This window comes from Lates calcarifer, linkage group LG13 (genome assembly GCF_001640805.2).
Source record: "Lates calcarifer isolate ASB-BC8 linkage group LG13, TLL_Latcal_v3, whole genome shotgun sequence".
NCBI lineage: Eukaryota > Metazoa > Chordata > Actinopteri > Centropomidae > Lates > Lates calcarifer.
This window is the reverse complement of record NC_066845.1, coordinates 23318527-23336438: the sequence shown is the minus strand read 5'-3', so window position 1 is coordinate 23336438 and position 17912 is coordinate 23318527. Positions and strand designations below refer to the sequence as shown.

Below are 17912 nucleotides of genomic sequence, written 5' to 3'. Positions count from 1 at the left end.
GAGATCCTGGGGGAGTGTTGGGGTTAAGTGTTAGTGAGAGCTCCACACACTGAGGAAAGGTTCTGCTGCTCAGACGCATGAACATACATTGTGTTCATCTTTGAAACTCACGTGATACATCGATGGAGCAGGCTCAGATATTTACTGAAGTGTTTCAGGGGTTTAGTAAAACATTAAAGACAAACTTCACAGCTGAAGGTTTTCAGTTTTCTGCAGCTGAATGTTCTTGCTGACCTCCAGTGGTGAAAACTGATGATGAGATGAGTGTGTGTGGACAAAATACTCATCTGACTTATTCAGTGAAGATATTTGCATCAAAAAAAATCAGCAGCTTCTCTTCTCTTTGCTTCTCTTAAACCATTTGAGAAACCAGAATTTAGGGGATTACATTATGAAGCAGTGTATGGAAAAGAAAAATAGAGTTAAAGTCACTAAATGCTTCTGTCATCTACCCATAATCAAACACAATCCACAAATACATGCACACACCTCAATAATGTTCTTTCATTAAACTGTAAAGTTTTCCAGATTCTGAAGGAGAGGCTTCACAGACTTTAACCTTTACCCTGTTCTGTAGAAAGGTAATAAAAACTAGCAGATAGCTGCCATTAATGATTAACCAATGAAAGATCAGGAGAACGATTAAAACAGTCTTTGACATTGCTGAACAGAGTGAGGACGCCATTACAGGAGGAGAAATCACTAACTGAATAATGATCACTTTGGGACTGTAAGAGAAAAGCTGAAGGGAAATTTAATTTGGTGAGTGTTTCATTTACGAAAACAGAGAAAATGGCTGAGAAAGTTGCTCTTGTTGAGGATTTCTTGAGTTGCCACATTTGTTCAGAGACTTTCAGAGATCCTGTGTCTCTGAGCTGCAGCCACAGCTTCTGTTCAAGCTGCCTGCAACAATTCTGGAAACAAGCTAAAAACAAAAACTGTCCCATTTGTAAAAGAAAATCTTCAAAAGATCATCCAGATGTGAACTTTGCACTGAAGGAACTGGCTGATTCCTTTGCTGGGAGACAGAAAGCTGGATCATCTGGGACAGAAAAGACAGAACAGAAGATGGAGGTGGTGTGTAGTAAACATCAAGAAGAGCCTAAATTGTTCTGTAAGGATGAAGATAGAGCTGTGTGTCCTGTCTGTGAGTTTTCTCTTCACGAGAGTCACAAGGTGGTTCCTGTAGAACAAGCAGTCAGTGACCTGAAGGAGCAGCTGAAATCTGACTTAAAGTCTCTACAGGACAAGAGGAACAAATACAAACAAGTGGAGGAAACATACAATGATGTGATTCAACACTCCAAGAAGCAGCTGTTGTCCACAGAGAAGCAGATCAGAGCAGAGTTCAACAAGCTCCACCAGTTCCTGAAAGAAGAAGAGGAGTCCAGACTGGCAGCTCTGAGGGAGGAAGAGGAGCAGAAGGGGAAGACTATGAGCAGAGAGATGAAGATGATTCAGGAGCAGATCTCCTCTCTGTCAGACAGTATCTGTGCTGTTGAAGAAGAGCTGCAGAAACACAAGGTGGCGTTCCTCAGCAGTTATAAAGCCACTCAGACCAGAGCCAGAGCCCAGAGCTCACTGTCAGATCCACAGCTGGTCTCAGGAGCTCTGATAGATGTGGCCAAACACCTGGGCAACCTGTCCTTCAGAGTCTGGGAGAAGATGAGGGACAAGGTCCGCTTCAGTCCTGTCATTCTGGACCCAAACACTGCACCTGCCTGTCTCTATCTGTCTGATGATCTGACCAGTGTGAGATGTGGAGACACAAATCGGCAGCTCCCTGACAATCCAGAGAGATGCACTCAATATGCAAATGTTCTGGGCTCTGAGGGCTTCAGCTCAGGGAAACACAGCTGGGAGGTGGAGGTGGGAGACCATCCTGTCTGGAATGTGGGTTTGGCCAAAGAATCTTTTAACAGGAAGGAGAAGCTGTCTGTTGAACCAAAATATGGAGTCTGGTGTTTATGGCATCGCAGAGGAAAATACACTGATGTTGTTGGTAAGACTGTCAAAGTGAAGAAGAGTCTCCAGAGGATCAGAATCCAGCTGGACTATGACAGGGGGAAGGTGTCCTTCTACAACCCTGAAGACATGACTCACATCTACACTCACAGAGACACTTTCACTGAGAAACTCTTCCCATTTTTTGGTATTGGAAAGGCTGGTGATGCTAAAACCACTGATATCAAAATCAGTCAAACTGAGATTTCTCTGTGATGTTCAGGGATGTTTTTCTATCATGATGGTTTGAGGTTTATTAAACTGCAAATACATGAAAATCATTTAGTTATATTTCTGTTTTCTTTCATTCAGATTTATTCATGATGGTAACTCCTGCTGTTGATTTTCTGTTGATGCTGCTTTCTCAGCTTTTAAAGAATAGATTTAGTTTGTAGGTTTGTGTCACTTCTTAAAATAAAGATTAATCATCAGGTTTAGTTTTTGATATTTTTGGGTCTTTTGATGATTTGATGAGTTTTGGATCTGTTGTTTTATTCTTTGGAAACAGGTGTTTTAAGAGAGTTTGATTTGAATGAAGTGTTTAATCACAGTGCTTCTGCAAACTGTGTCATGTTTGTTCTGTATACGTGATCAATAACATGATTGATAAATGACAATGTCCAGTTGATGATTATCAGCTCTAAGTGAATAAAATGTAACATCCAGTGGAAGCTACTTGACATGATGTGTCATTAAATCAGCAGCAGTTTTTATTCTGAATTTATTTCACACAGAAAAGGAGATTTACTTTATGATCTTGTTTCTACTTAATGCAGTTTTCAGGGACAACGTGTTCACACATACATCATGTCAACATTACTGACTATATCCATACAGTATGTGGACGTATGGACACATGTTTCTTCCTGTGAGCGTCACAAGATGGAGACAAAGTTCACATTTTGTTCACAGTCTGTTATGGTTAGGCTGTTCCAACCTTCCTTCCCTTTTTGTTTTCCTCTGTTTTTTTACTTTCCTTATGTCAGAGTAGTTGTGTGTGTCCTGCAGGGCGTGGCTTCCTGGTTCCTGCTCCTGCCCATTCTCCTGCACACCTGCTGCTCATCACCTGATCAACACCTCAACCTGCTGCAGCATAAAATCTCCAGCTCAGTCCTCCACTCTTCACCAGTTTGTTCAGTCGGCTCCAGTGGAAACTCTACAGCTGAGCTCTCAGTTTTTTCTCTCTTGCTGATCCCTCGTCTCCTGTGCTTCAGATCCTCTTCACCAGCTTCCTCCTTTGTTCTCCACGTCCCAGCTTGGAGCCTGTCTTTCACATTGTTCCTGTCAGCGTCACTGAGCCTCCCAGCCAGCTCTGCCCAGCCTGACCCAGCCCTCAGCCAGCTCCACTGTTACCCTCCCCTGCAGCAGCCTCTCCCTCTGCCTCCCTCATCAGACTCAACACTTTGTTTTAAATGAGCAAACAGAGACTTTTGAGTGAGAGTCTGAAGAATGATTCCTGCTGGTTATGAGAGAGACGTCTCCATGTTGAAGGAGTTCAATTTAAAAATCAAAGACTGTAATGTTGACACTTCTTGTTTCTCCTGTAGTTTATGATGAGAAAGTTAAAGAAGGTTTTTCTCAAGTCTCATTGTGTTGTATGATTTTAATGTGAAAGTTGTCTGGAAGAATTACTGCTGAAGATAAATAAGCAAATGAAGATCTAAATAAAAAGAGAGAAGAACATCCTGTCAGGATTTTATTGTCTTACATGTAATAAAATGATGTGACCTGCTGAAATAAAATGTTGCGTTCAAAATATTGACACTGACAGAACATTTATATGTAGTTTTCAAGGTAAAAATCTGATCATTTATTATTGATTTTGCATTTTTAATCTGATGATAATCATTCAAAGCAATGCATGATGGGATAGACTGAAGTCCTCCTGTGACCCTGAAAAACAACAGACTGTAAATGACGTATGACTGAATGAATAGATGAAGTAAATAAATGAGAACATGTGGGGCAAAGAAAAAACAGCTTGTAGAGGAGCTGGAGAGCTCGTCCTCTCACTGAGGTGACAACAATCACATACACAGGCACGTTGACTGTAAAGTTTGACAACACACACATTTACAGGAAGTTTACTTTTGTTATGTTGTGCTTTTTATTTTGAAAACCTCTACTAATCACTCTCTCTGCGAGGTCGACTTCCGGGGGTGTATTTTCATGGAGTTCACATGAGCGTGCAGCCACAGGAATCCAGCAGGTGTCAGTTATTGTAAACACATTTTAAAGTTATTGTGGGAGCGTGTAGATGCCACTGTGTAAAGGTGGGGGTGGAGACTGTGGAGAGGAATACCAGGTGAGGAAGGAGAAGGAGGGGGTCAGACTGAGAGTCACCTCTGCTGCTAGAATCTGCTGCAACTGTGGGATTCCTTTTGTTATCCAGCAGTCTGCTGATCTTCTGGGATTCACCACCATTAAAACCCTACACAGCTGTTTTATTTGAAGTTCATGCCTGTAACATTTAATCTATCTGGATGAAATATGTTCAGAATATGTTTCCTGGTTCAGTCGCTGAGAAATAAAATGTTGTTAAACAGGTTTAGTGTCAGTCAGCCTGTTGAATAATTTAACCAATGACAGTATTAAAAGAAAATGAAAATAGATTCTGACATTGTTGAACAGAGCTGAGACGCCATCACAGGGTGTGAGATTAGCTGCTGGAAAACACACATTTGGATTATTTTGAACAATCAAATGGAATAACAGAAAGTTGGTGAGTCTTGCTGTTAGATAATCAAATAATCGATAATCTGAAAGATAATCAAGAGACTGAGAAAATGGCTGAGAAAGTTGCTCTTTTTGAAAGTTTCCTGACTTGCCACATTTGTTCAGAGACTTTCAGAGATCCTGTGACTCTGAGCTGCAGCCACAGCTTCTGTTCAAGCTGCCTGCAACAATTCTGGAAACAAGCTAAAAACAAAAACTGTCCCATTTGTAAAAGAAAATCTTCAAAGGATCATCCAGTCATAAATACTTCTCTGAAGGAACTGGCTGATTCCTTTGCTGGGAGACAGAAAGCTGGATCATCTGAGAGAGACAGAGGAGAGATGAAATTAATGGTGGTGTGTAGTAAACATCAAGAAGAGCCTAAATTGTTCTGTAAAGATGAAGATAGAGCTGTGTGTCCTGTCTGTGAGTTTTCTCTTCACCATGGTCACAAGGTGGTTCCTGTAGAACAAGCAGTCAGTGACCTGAAGGAGCAGCTGAAATCTGACTTAAAGTCTCTACAGGATAAGAGGAACAAATATGAAGAAGTGGAGGAAACATACAATGAAATGATCGAACACTCCAAGAAGCAGCTGTTGTCCACAGAGAAGCAGATCAGAGCAGAGTTCAACAAGCTCCACCAGTTCCTGAAAGAGGAAGAGGAGTCCAGACTGGCAGCTCTGAGGGAGGAAGAGGAGCAGAAGGGGAAGACTATGAGCAGAGAGATGAAGATGATTCAGGAGCAGATCTCCTCTCTGTCAGACAGTATCTGTGCTGTTGAAGAAGAGCTGCAGAAACACAAGGCGGCGTTCCTCAGCAGTTATAAAGCCACTCAGACCAGAGCCAGAGCCCAGAGCTCACTGTCAGATCCACAGCTGGTCTCAGGAGCTCTGATAGATGTGGCCAAACACCTGGGCAACCTGTCCTTCAGAGTCTGGGAGAAGATGAGGGACAAGGTCCACTTCAGTCCTGTCATTCTGGACCCAAACACTACATACCGATGGCTTCATCTGTCTGATGATCTGACCAGTGTGAGACGTGGAGACACAAAACAGCAGCTCCCTGACAATCCAGAGAGACACACTAATTATGCCATTGTTCTGGGCTCTGAGGGCTTCAGCTCAGGGAAACACAGCTGGGAGGTGGTGGTGGGAGACCATCCTCAATGGAATGTGGGTTTGGCCGAAGAGTCAGTCGATAGGAAGGGGGAGATATTTGCTTCACCAGAATATGGCTTCTGGTGTATAACACATCGTAATGGGAAATACACTACTGGTGTTGGTGAGGCTGTCAGAGTGAAGAAGAGTCTCCAGAGGATCAGAGTCCAGCTGGACTATGACAGGGGGGAGGTGTCCTTCTACAACCCTGAAGACATGACTCACATCTGCACTTACAGAGACACTTTCACTGAGAAACTCTTCCCATATTTGAGTGTTAGAGAGGCTGGTGATGCTAAAACCACTGATATCAAAATCAGTCAAGCTGAGATTTCTCTGTGATGTTCAGGGATGTTAGTTTTTCTATCATGATGGTTTGAGGTTTATTAAACTCACTGCAAATACATGAAAATCATTTAGTTATATTTCTGTTTTCTTTCATTCAGATTTATTCATGATGGTAACTCCTGCTGTTGATTTTCTGTTGATGCTGCTTTCTCAGCTTTTAAAGAATAGATTTAGTTTGTAGGTTTGTGTCACTTCTTAAAATAAAGATTAATCATCAGGTTTAGTTTTTGATATTTTTGGGTCTTTTGATGGTTTGATGAGTTTGATGAGTTTTGGATCTGTTGTTTTATTCTTTGGAAACAGGTGTTTTAAGAGAGTTTGATTTGAATTAAGTGTTTAATCACAGTGCTTCTGCAAACTGTCTTGTTTATTCTGTATATGTGATCAATAACATGATTGATAAATGACAATGTCCAGTTGATGATTATCAGCTCTAAGTGAATAAAATGTAACATCCTGTGGAAGCTATTTGACATGATGTGTCATTAAATCAGCACAGAAAAGGAGATTTACTTCATGAGCTTGTTTCTATTTTGTATACAAACATCTGCTAAACAGTCACGTGACAAAACTCAGTACAAATTCCAACACATATAAATCAGTCTGGTTGATTGTGTCTCTGTTTGATTTTAATGTGAAAGTTGTCTGGACTCTTAGAAGAATTATTGATATAAAAGAAGCATGTAATACATGTAATAAAAAGATGTGACCTGCTGAAATAAAATGTTATGTTGAAAATATTGACACTGACAGAACATTCATGTGTAGTTTTCAAGATAAAAAATCTGATCATTTGTTATTGATTTTGCATTTTTAATCTGGTGATAATCATTCAAGATAATGCATGATGGGATAGACTGAAGTCCTCCTGTGACCACCCCGTGGACCCACCCACCACCTGCAGGGATAAGCATCAGGGTCGGGTGCTTTGTCAGCTGGGTGGCAGGCAGAGGCAGGGCCCCAGGCGTGCTAGCTGTGGAATGTCACCTGTCTGGTGGGGAAGGAGCCTGAACTGGTGAAGGGAAGTGGAGCGGTACCAACTAGATATAGTTGGGCTCACCTCTACACACAGCATGGGCTCTGGAACCAAAATCCTGGAGAGGGGCTGGACTCTCTCCTTCTCTGGAGTTGCCCAAGGTGAGAGGCGCCGGGCAGGAGTGGGGATACTCACAAGCCCCTGACTGACCGCAGCAGTGTTGAAGTTTTCCCCTGTCAATGAGAGGGTTGCCTCTCTGCGACTGAAAACTGTGGGGGGTAAGGCTCTAGCTGTTGTGTGTGCATATGCACCGAACAGCAGCTGGTAGTATCCAACCTTCTTGGAGTCTCTGGGTGGTGTCCTGGAAAGGGTACTGGCTGGGGATTCCATAGTTCTGTTGGGGGACTTCAACGCTCACATGGGCGATGATGGGGAAACCTGGAGGGGTGTGATTGGTAGGAATGGCTTCCCTGATCTGAACCTGAGCAGTGTTTTGTTATTGGACTTCTGTGCTAGTCACAGTTTGGCCATAACAAACACCATGTTCGAGCATAGGGTGGCTCATAAGTGTACGTGGTACCAGAGCACCTTAGGCCAATGATCGATGATCGACTTTGTGGTTGTATCATCAGATCTGCGGCCATATGTCTTGGACACTCGGGTGAAGAGAGGGGCAGAGTTGTCAACTGATCACCACCTGGTGTTGAGTTGGATCAGACGGCGGGGAAGACTGCCGGACAGACCTGGCAAACCCAAACGAACAGTGAGGGTGCGCTGGGAACGTCTGACAGACGCCTGACCCTGTCAGGGAGGTCTTCAGCTCTCACCTCCAAAGGAACTTTTTGGGCATTCCGAGGGAGGCTGGGGACATTGAGTCCGAGTGGACCATGTTCAAAGCGTGCATTGCAGATGCAGCAGGCAGGAGTTGTGGTCAGAAGGTGGTTGGCACCTGTCGGGGTGGCAACCCAAGAACCCAGGCTGAAGAGGGAGACCTATCAGGCTTGGTTGGCCCAGGGGTCTTCTGAAGCAGCAGGCAGGTACCGGGAGGCCAGAAGGGCCGCAGCTTCAGCAGTTGTGGAAGCAAAAACTCTGGTGTGGGTGACCCGGACTAGGGATGTCGTTGAGTGGTGGAAAGAGTATCAGAATATGTTTCCTGGTTCAGTCGCTGAGAAATAAAATGTTGTTAAACAGGTTTAGTGTCAGTCAGCCTGTTGAATAATTTAACCAATGACAGTATTAAAAGAAAATGAAAATAGATTCTGACATTGTTGAACAGAGCTGAGACGCCATCACAGGGTGTGAGATTAGCTGCTGGAAAACACACATTTGGATTATTTTAAGCGAAGAGACAGTGACTTGGTGAGTGTTGTTGAAAAATAATCAGTTTACAAAGAAAATGGCTGAGAGAGCTCTTCTTCAAAATTTCCTGAGTTGCCATGTTTGTTCAGAGACGTTCAGAGATCCTGTGTCTCTGAGCTGCAGCCACAGCTTCTGTTCAAGCTGCCTGCAACAATTCTGGGAACAAGCTAAAAACAAAAACTGTCCCATTTGTAAAACAAGATCCTCAAAGGATTATCCATCCATAAATATTTCTCTGAAGGAACTGGCTGATTCTTTTCCTGGGAGACAGAAAGCTGGATCATCTTGGACAGAAAGAGGAGAGATGAAAGTAATGGTGGTGTGTAGTAAACATCAAGAAGAGCCTAAATTGTTTTGTAAAGATGAACAAAAAGCTTTCTGCACGGTCTGTGAGTTTTCTCTTCATGAGAGTCACAAGGTGGTTCCTGTAGAACAAGCAGTCAGTGACCTGAAGGAGCAGCTGAAATCTGACTTAAAGTCTCTACAGGACAAGAGGAACAAATACAAACAAGTGGAGGAAACATACAATGATGTGATTCAACACTCCAAGAAGCAGCTGTTGTCCACAGAGAAGCAGATCAGAGCAGAGTTCAACAAGCTCCACCAGTTCCTGAAAGAGGAAGAGGAGTCCAGACTGGCAGCTCTGAGGGAGGAAGAGGAGCAGAAGGGGAAGACTATGAGCAGAGAGATGAAGATGATTCAGGGGCAGATCTCCTCTCTGTCAGACAGTATCTGTGCTGTTGAAGAAGAGCTGCAGAAACACAAGGTGGCGTTCCTCAGCAGTTATAAAGCCACTCAGACCAGAGCCAGAGCCCAGAGCTCACTGTCAGATCCACAGCTGGTCTCAGGAGCTCTGATAGATGTGGCCAAACACCTGGGCAACCTGTCCTTCAGAGTCTGGGAGAAGATGAGGGACAAGGTGCACTTCAGTCCTGTCATTCTGGACCCAAACACTGCAAGTCGATGGCTCCATCTGTCTGATGATCTGACCAGTGTGAGACATGGAGACACAAAGAAGCAGCTCCCTGACAATCCAGAGAGATGCACTTTCTATGCAGATCTTCTGGGCTCTGAGGGCTTCAGCTCAGGGAAACACAGCTGGGAGGTGGAGGTGGGAGACCATCCTGTCTGGAATGTGGGTTTGGCTAAAGAGTCAGTCGACAGGAAGGGAGAGCTACTTGCTACGCCAAAATATGGAATCTGGTGTTTATCACATCGCAGAGGAAAATACACTGATGTTGTTGGTAAGACTGTCAGAGTGAAGAAGAGTCTCCAGAGGATCAGAGTCCAGCTGGACTATGACAGGGGGGAGGTGTCCTTCTACAACCCTGAAGACAAGACTCACATCTACACTCACAGAGACACTTTCACTGAGAAACTCTTCCCATATTTTTGTGTTGGAAAGGCTGGTGATGCTAAAACCACTGATATCAAAATCAGTCAAACTGAGATTTCTCTGTGATGTTCAGGGATGTTTTTCTATCATGATGGTTTGAGGTTTATTAAACTGCAAATACATGAAAATCATTTAGTTATATTTCTGTTTTCTTTCATTCAGATTTATTCATGATGGTAACTCCTGCTGTTGATTTTCTGTTGATGCTGCTTTCTCAGCTTTTAAAGAATAGATTTAGTTTGTAGGTTTGTGTCACTTCTTAAAATGAAGATTAATATCCTAAAAAATGTGACGACAAAATCCTGAAACTGTTTCACATCATCAGGAGACAAAGTTTACAAATCAAAGCTGTTGATTATCCTGGTTCTCAGCATCTTGTTTTGAGTCAAACAACATTGTATAGTAGTATATATCCACTGTACTAAATGCTTTGATTGTTTCAGTTTTGTGACAGTTTGTTCATCATCAGGTTTAGTTTTTGATGGTTTGATGAGTTTGATGAGTTTTGGATCTGTTGTTTTATTCTTTGGAAACAGGTGTTTTAAGAGAGTTTGATTTGAATGAAGTGTTTAATCACAGTGCTTCTGCAAACTGTGTCATGTTTGTTCTTGTTACGTGATCAATAACATGATTGATAAATGACAATGTCCAGTTGATGATTATCAGCTCTAAGTGAATAAAATGTAACATCCTGTGGAAGCTACTTGGATCACCAGTTTGCTTGTATTATCTTTTGGTGGAAATACACCTGTGTGAACTGAGTGATACTCAGTCTCTGTTGTCTAGGCATCTGACTTTGCTACAGTCTGATTTTACAATTCAATTCAATTCAATTTTATTTATATAGCGCCATATCACAACAAAAGTCATCTCAAGGCACTTTTCATATAGAGCAGGTCTAGGTAGAGAATAGTGAGAGAAGAACATAGCATAACACGGGTTCCATATAAAATGTAAGGTGATGCCAGTAATACAGCAGGGGTAATGATAGTAGTGATAATTAAAGTATTAACTGCTAACATAGCAATACAACTAATAGCAGTGTAAGTAATTTCTAATTATAGCAGCAGGTGTTGAGTGGAGTTGTAGGAGCAGCAGGAGACTTGTCATCACAGATCAGACTCAGTTCAGTTCAAGCCTGAGCCAACCCTAACTATAAGCTTTATCAAAGAGGAAAGTTTTAAGCCGACTCTTAAAGGTACAGAGGGTGTCTGCCTCCCAGACCGAAACTGGGAGAAGGTTCCACAGTAGAGGAGCCTGATAACTGAAGGCTCTGCCTCCCAGCCTGATAATAGTGAATTACAGTAGTCCAGCCTAGAAGTAACAAATGCATGGAATAGTTTTTCTGCATCCTTTTGAGACAGAAAATGTCTAATTTTGGTGATATTATGCAGGTGAAAGAAGGCAGTCCTAGAAGTTTGTTTTATATGTGAGTTAAAGGACATATCCTGATCAAAGATGACTCCCAGATTCTTTACAGTGGAGCTGGGAGTCAAGGCAATGCCATCTAATCTAACTGGAACTACATCATTAGAAAATTTATTTCTGATGTGTTCAGGACCAATTATAATGACTTCAGTTTTATCTGAGTTCAGTTGTAAAAAATTGCATGTCATCCAAGTTTTAATGTCCCTAAGACAAGCCTGGGGTTTGGCTAGATGATTGGTTTCGTTAGGCTCCATTGACAGATAAAGCTGTGTATTATCTGCATAATAATGGAAATTTATGGAGTGTTTTCTGATAATATTGCCCAAGGGAAGCATATACAAAGTGAAGAGGATTGGTCCAAGCACTGACCCTTGTGGAACTCCATGTCTAACTTTTGTGTACATGGAGGAGTAGTTGTTAACATGTACAAACTGAAGCCTATCAGATAGATAGGACTTAAACCAGTTTAGTGTGATGCCTTTAATGCCAATAAAGTGCTCCAGTCTCTGTAAAAGGATGTGATGGTCAATCGTATCAAAAGCAGCACTGAGATCTAACAAAACAAGAACAGAAACAAGTCTGTTGTCTGATGCAATCAGAAGGTTGTTCGTAACTTTTACAAGTGCTGTCTCTGTGCTGTGATACAGCCTAAATCCTGACTGAAAAACCTCAAATAAACTATTATCCTGTAGAAAGTCGCACAGCTGTTTTGCAACTGCTTTCTCTAGGATTTTGGAAAGAAAGGGGAGGTTAGATATAGGTCTATAATTGGCTAATACATCTGGATCTAGAGTGGGCTTTTTTAGAAGAGGTTTCATTACAGCTATTTTATATGACTGTGGCACATAACCTGTTACCAAGGACAGATTTAACATATCTAATACAGAACTGCAAATTAAGCAGCCTAGTTGGGATGGGGTCTAGGAGACAAGTTGAGGGTTTAGATGCTGAAATAATTGATGTGAGCTGGGGGAGGTCGATGGGAGAATAAGAGTCAAGGTTAGGTTTTGCAGTTGAGTCTATGGATCCTGTGTTTTGACATAAATCAGTGCTGGCTGAAGGCAGGATGTGATTAATTTTATCTCTAATGGTAGAGATTTTATCATAAAGAAAGTTCATAAAACCATTGCTGCTGAGGGTTATAGGGATGCGTGGATCTATAGAGCTGTGACTCTCTGTCAGCCTGGCTACAGTGCTGAAAAGAAACCAGGGGTTGTTCTTATTATCCTTAATTATGAGTAATAGGCGGAGGGCCTTTTTATATTTTTTGACACTATCCTGCCAGGCTAAGTGGGATTCTTCCAGTTTGGTGGAACGCCACACTCTTTCAAGCCTACGTGCTGTTTGTTTCAGTGAACAGGTTTGGGAGTTGAACCACGGAGCTTGCCTCTTGAAAGAAGTAAATGAGAAAATCGTTGAGATGTGGAATCAAAAGGGCAGAAACAAAGCCAATAAAAGCTGTAACACAAAGTCCAAGTGAGAGCTGTGATCAGCAATAAGCAGGAGAGACTGAAAGACACATGATCAGCTCGTATTTGTTCAGATGATAACAATGACTCTGTTTAGTTAACACAATCACAAATACATACACACACCTCATTAATGTTCTTGTTAATCTTCACTTCACAAATTTGTTTCCACTGTGGTGCAATAAACATAAACCACAACATTTCAGAAGGAAAACTATTTTCTCTTCACCTTCCTGTCAGTGTGTAAAACTACACGCTGGTCAGATCATTATTAGGAGAGAAACAGAGGGCTGTCGTGTTCGTATTTGAATTCACAATAGATTTAAAATTTTCCAGATTCTGAAGAGGCTGTGCAGGTTTTAGGTCACACCCTGATCTTTGGAAAAGTAATAAATGCAGAGTGTGTTGCCATTAATGATTAACCAATGAAAGTTGTGGATGACACTGAAAGTAGATTCTGAAATCGACACGAGGACGTGACTACAAAGTGGGAGAACTCTGCCTGAACAATTCTCACTTTTGGACTGAAAGAGACAAGTTGAAGGGGAATTAAATTTGGTGAGTGCTTCATTTAGGAAAACAGAGAAAATGGCTGAGAAAGTTGCTCTTGTTGAAAGTTACCTGAGCTGCCATTTGTGTTCAGAGACTTTCAGAGATCCTGTGTCTCTGAGCTGCAGCCACAGCTTCTGTTCAAGCTGCCTGCAACAATTCTGGAAACAAGCTAAAAACAAAAACTGTCCCATTTGTAAAAGAAAATCTTCAAAGGATCATCCACTTGTTAATTTTACACTGAAGGAACTGGCTGATTCCTTTGCTGGGAGACAGAAAGCTGGATCATCTGAGAGAGAAAAGGAGGAGGAGAAAGTAATGGTGGTGTGTAGTAAACATCAAGAAGAGCCTAAATTGTTCTGTAAGGATGAAGATAGAGCTGTGTGTCCTGTCTGTGAGTTTTCTCACCACAGCAGTCACAAGGTGGTTCCTGTAGAACAAGCAGTCAGTGACCTGAAGGAGCAGCTGAAATCTGACTTAAAGTCTCTACAGGACAAGAGGAACAAATACAAACAAGTGGAGAAAACATACAATGAAATAATCAAACACTCTAAGAAGCAGCTGTTGTCCACAGAGAAGCAGATCAGAGCAGAGTTCAACAAGCTCCACCAGTTCCTGAAAGAAGAAGAGGAGTCCAGACTGGCAGCTCTGAGGGAGGAAGAGGAGCAGAAGGGGAAGACTATGAGCAGAGAGATGAAGATGATTCAGGAGCAGATCTCCTCTCTGTCAGACAGTATCTGTGCTGTTGAAGAAGAGCTGCAGAAACACAAGGTGGCGTTCCTCAGCAGTTATAAAGCCACTCAGACCAGAGCCAGAGCCCAGAGCTCACTGTCAGATCCACAGCTGGTCTCAGGAGCTCTGATAGATGTGGCCAAACACCTGGGCAACCTGTCCTTCAGAGTCTGGGAGAAGATGAGGGACAAGGTCCACTTCAGTCCTGTCATTCTGGACCCAAACACTGCAGACCCCAGACTCCATTTGTCTGATGATCTGATCAGTGTGAGACGTGGAGACACAAAACAGCAGCTCCCTGACAATCCAGAGAGATGCACTAATTTTTCCAATGTTCTGGGCTCTGAGGGCTTCAGCTCAGGGAAACACAGCTGGGAGGTGGTGGTGGGAGACCATCCTGACTGGAATGTGGGTTTGGCTAAAGAGTCAGTTTACAGGAAGACAGAGTTTCCTGCCTCACCAAAATATGGAATCTGGTGTTTATTGCATCGCAGTGGAAAATACACTAATAGTCTCAGTGAGGCTGTCAGAGTGAAGAAGAGTCTCCGGAGGATCAGAGTCCAGCTGGACTATGACAGGGGGGAGGTGTCCTTCTACAACGCTGAAGACATGACTCCCATCTACACTCACAGAGACAATTTCACTGAGAAACTCTTCCCATATTTTGGTATTGGAAAGGCTGGTGATGCTAAAACCACTGATATCAAAATCAGTCAAACTGAGATTTCTCTGTGATGTTCAGGGATGTTAGTTTTTCTATCATGATGGTTTGAGGTTTATTTAACTCTAATCTCATCATCAGACTTTACACCCAACCTGTCATTCTCCACCTGCTTACCTGTCATTTGTTCTTGAAAGCAGATCTGATTTGGTGTCGAGGGTCACTAAAATATTTAGCTCTCTGTCTCTGTGGTCTGAAATAAATTATCCAAAACTGTTGTTGTTTCAAAATGATTACATTTCTTAACAAAGTAAACAACTGGTGTTTAACTTTAGTCATGTAAGACCAGCATCTGTTGGATCTATCTTTGCCGTCACTAAACAACAAGTTTTGCTGCTCTATTTTGCTCTAAATGAAGAATTTCCAGTTTGCTGTTGGCAGCACTTGACCAGATTACTAAGCAGTAATAAAGATAAAACATTTAATTGGCTTGTATTACCTGGAAGGTGCAACTTGGACCAAGACATGACATAAATACCCCTCTTCCCATTTTTGCAGGAAGATATCAGCCATGATAAAAGTTGAAGAAGGAGGAATCACTTGAGTTTAATCAGTTCAGTTCATTGTAGCTCACACTTTCATCCTAAAATTAGATTTTATGGGACAAACTGTCTGACATGTTTTCCCTCATTGCCTTAGTATTAAATGAATCCACTCAAGCATAAGGTGAGATACCTGCAGTCTGAAGCTTTAAAACGTTTGTCTGGAAAACAGCTGTTTATACAAACCAGGAAATTACACTGTTGTGAATCAAGAGGAAAATATTAAACTTGTAATTGACATGATGACAGCACCATCTGCTGGTGACAGAACAACATGACAGCATTTCCTTCTTGTAATAATTTAACCAATGACGGTCATGAAAGAAAGAGAAAGTAGATTCTGACATTGTTAAACAGAGCTGAGACGCCATTACAGGTTGTGAGATTAGCTGCCGGAAAACACACATTTGGATTATTTTAAACGATCAATTGGAGTAACAGAAAGTTGGTGAGTCCTGCTGTTGATATATAATCAAGAGACTGAGAAAATGGCTGAGAAAGTTGCTCTTCTTCAAAGTTACCTTAGTTGCCATGTTTGTTCAGAGACTTTCAGAGATCCTGTGTCTCTGAGCTGCAGCCACAGCTTCTGTTCAAGCTGCCTGCAACAATTCTGGAAACAAGCTAAAAACAAAAACTGTCCCTTTTGTAAAAGAAGATCTTCAAAGGAATTCCCACCCATAAACTTTTCTCTTAAAGAACTGGCTGATTCCTTTGCTGGGAGACAGGAAACTGGATTATCTGAGAGAGAAAAACCAGAGACGACAGTTGAGGTGGTGTGTAGTAAACATCAAGAAGAGCCTAAATTGTTCTGTAAAGATGAACAAAAAGCTTTCTGCACGGTCTGTGAGTTTTCTCTTCACGAGAGTCACAAGGTGGTTCCTGTAGAACAAGCAGTCAGTGACCTGAAGGAGCAGCTGAAATCTGACTTAAAGTCTCTACGGGACAAGAGGAACAAATATGAGGAGGTTGAGGAAACATACAACTATGTGATTCAACACTCCAAGAAGCAGCTGTTGTCCACAGAGAAGCAGATCAGAGCAGAGTTCAACAAGCTCCACCAGTTCCTGAAAGAGGAAGAGGAGTCTAGACTGGCAGCTCTGAGGGAGGAAGAGGAGCAGAAGGGGAAGACTATGAGCAGAGAGATGAAGATGATTCAGGGGCAGATCTCCTCTCTGTCAGACAGTATCTGTGCTGTTGAAGAAGAGCTGCAGAAACACAAGGTGGCGTTCCTCAGCAGTTATAAAGCCACTCAGACCAGAGCCAGAGCCCAGAGCTCACTGTCAGATCCACAGCTGGTCTCAGGAGCTCTGATAGATGTGGCCAAACACCTGGGCAACCTGTCCTTCAGAGTCTGGGAAAGGATGAGGGGCAAGGTCCACTTCAGTCCTGTCATTCTGGACCCAAACACTGCACCTACCAGTCTCTATCTGTCTGATGATCTGATCAGTGTGAGACGTGGAAACACAAATCGGCAGCTCCCTGACAATCCAGAGAGATGCACTAATTTTTCCAATGTTCTGGGCTCTGAGGGCTTCAGCTCAGGGAAACACAGCTGGGAGGTGGAGGTGGGAGACCATCCTGACTGGAATGTGGGTGTGGTCAAAGAGTCAGTTGACAGGAAGGGAGAGCGAAACGCTTCACCAGAATATGGAGTCTGGTGTTTATCACATCGCAGTGGAAAATACACTGTTGGTCTTGGTAAGACTCTCACAGTGAAGAAGAGTCTCCAGAGGATCAGAGTCCAGCTGGACTATGACAGGGGGGAGGTGTCCTTCTACAACCCTGAAGACAAGACTCACATCTACACTCACAGAGACACTTTCACTGAGAAACTCTTCCCATATTTTTATATTGGAGAGGCTGGTGATGCTAAAACCACTGATATCAAAATCAGTCAAACTGAGATTTTTTCTATCATGATTAGATCAGATTGAAAAACTGTTCAAACTGTCAGTTTAGAAACAGTTGCATCATATTTCCTTTTATAAAATCATTTGACTGATTAACTGATTGTGTATAAAGAAACATGAAATAACACATGTACTGTTTCGCTGTTTGACTTTGTATTTATTAAAAAACAAACACAAGCATCACTGTTGTTCATGAATATTTTATTTTGAAGGTTGAACCATACATTTACAGTAATATGTGTTAAGACAGACTCATATAAGAAGAGGAGGGCAGATGATTGTATGAACAAATCTGTAGTAATGATTTCTAAACTTATTGTTAAAGAGATTTTATTTTTCACTAAATATTTAGTTCAGTTCAGACACTGAGCAGGACTGTGTGATGCTGACACAGTAAGATTATTAGAACTGTTCAACTAAAGGCAGCTTTCAGAGAGAAAACATTCACATGTTCATAACGTCATCAACATCACTGACTAAATACATTCACAGAATATGGCCACAGTTTCTGTAAACAACACAAGATGGAGACAAAGTTCACATTTTGTTCACAGTCTGTTATGGTTAGGCTGTTCCAACCTTCCTTATAAGATACACAGTCAGCTC

At 42.1% G+C, this 17912-nt stretch overlaps 4 protein-coding genes across 6 annotated transcripts in view; all 4 read left to right on the top strand.

The window, feature by feature from the left end:
- Positions 1–642: 642 nt before the first annotated feature.
- Positions 643–10658, top strand: LOC108878533 (nuclear factor 7, brain-like). 3 transcript variants are annotated; one of them, XM_051075027.1, is made up of 3 exons: positions 643–1677; positions 5676–5861; positions 9665–10658. In XM_051075027.1, the coding sequence occupies exons 1-3, from the start codon at positions 793–795 to the stop codon at positions 10019–10021; spliced, it is 1428 nt and encodes a 475-aa protein (XP_050930984.1). In that variant the 5' UTR covers positions 643–792; the 3' UTR covers positions 10022–10658. The 3 variants fall into 3 exon arrangements, 2 of the variants coding, with proteins under 2 accessions (XP_050930984.1, XP_050930983.1); XR_007814412.1 differs by lacking the exon at positions 643–1677 and having other exon boundaries at positions 4776–6527; positions 10492–10658; XM_051075026.1 differs by lacking the exon at positions 643–1677 and having other exon boundaries at positions 4776–6257; positions 10057–10658.
- LOC108878025 (nuclear factor 7, brain-like) overlaps positions 8582–17912 on the top strand; it is a 21134-nt gene continuing 11803 nt past the window's right edge. Inside the window, exon 1 of the mRNA XM_051075025.1 lies at positions 8582–9478. Within this exon, the coding sequence (XP_050930982.1) occupies positions 8597–9478 (882 nt within the window). The 5' untranslated portion in view covers positions 8582–8596. The remainder of the gene's footprint in view (positions 9479–17912) is intronic.
- LOC108878535 (nuclear factor 7, brain-like) overlaps positions 13332–17912 on the top strand; it is an 11126-nt gene continuing 6545 nt past the window's right edge. The window contains exon 1 of the mRNA XM_018669354.2: positions 13332–14907. Coding sequence (XP_018524870.1) covers positions 13441–14868 — 1428 coding nt within the window. The 5' untranslated portion in view covers positions 13332–13440 and the 3' untranslated portion in view covers positions 14869–14907. The remainder of the gene's footprint in view (positions 14908–17912) is intronic.
- On the top strand, positions 15701–17486 carry LOC108878531 (nuclear factor 7, brain). The gene has a single exon (XM_018669346.2). It carries the CDS (start codon positions 15885–15887, stop codon positions 17328–17330), a length of 1446 nt encoding a protein of 481 aa, XP_018524862.2. The 5' UTR covers positions 15701–15884; the 3' UTR covers positions 17331–17486.

Coding starts and splice junctions, on each gene's coding strand:
- LOC108878531 (XM_018669346.2), top strand. CDS start 15,885: ATGGCTGAGAAAGTTGCTCTTCTTCAAAGTTACCTTAGTTGCCATGTT.
- LOC108878533 (XM_051075027.1), top strand. CDS start 793: ATGGCTGAGAAAGTTGCTCTTGTTGAGGATTTCTTGAGTTGCCACATT. Junction 1,678..5,675: donor GGGAGAAGATGAGGGACAAG/GTCCGCTTCAGT, acceptor ATGAGGGACAAG/GTCCACTTCAGTCCTGTCAT. Junction 5,862..9,664: donor CAGGGAAACACAGCTGGGAG/GTGGTGGTGGGA, acceptor CACAGCTGGGAG/GTGGAGGTGGGAGACCATCC.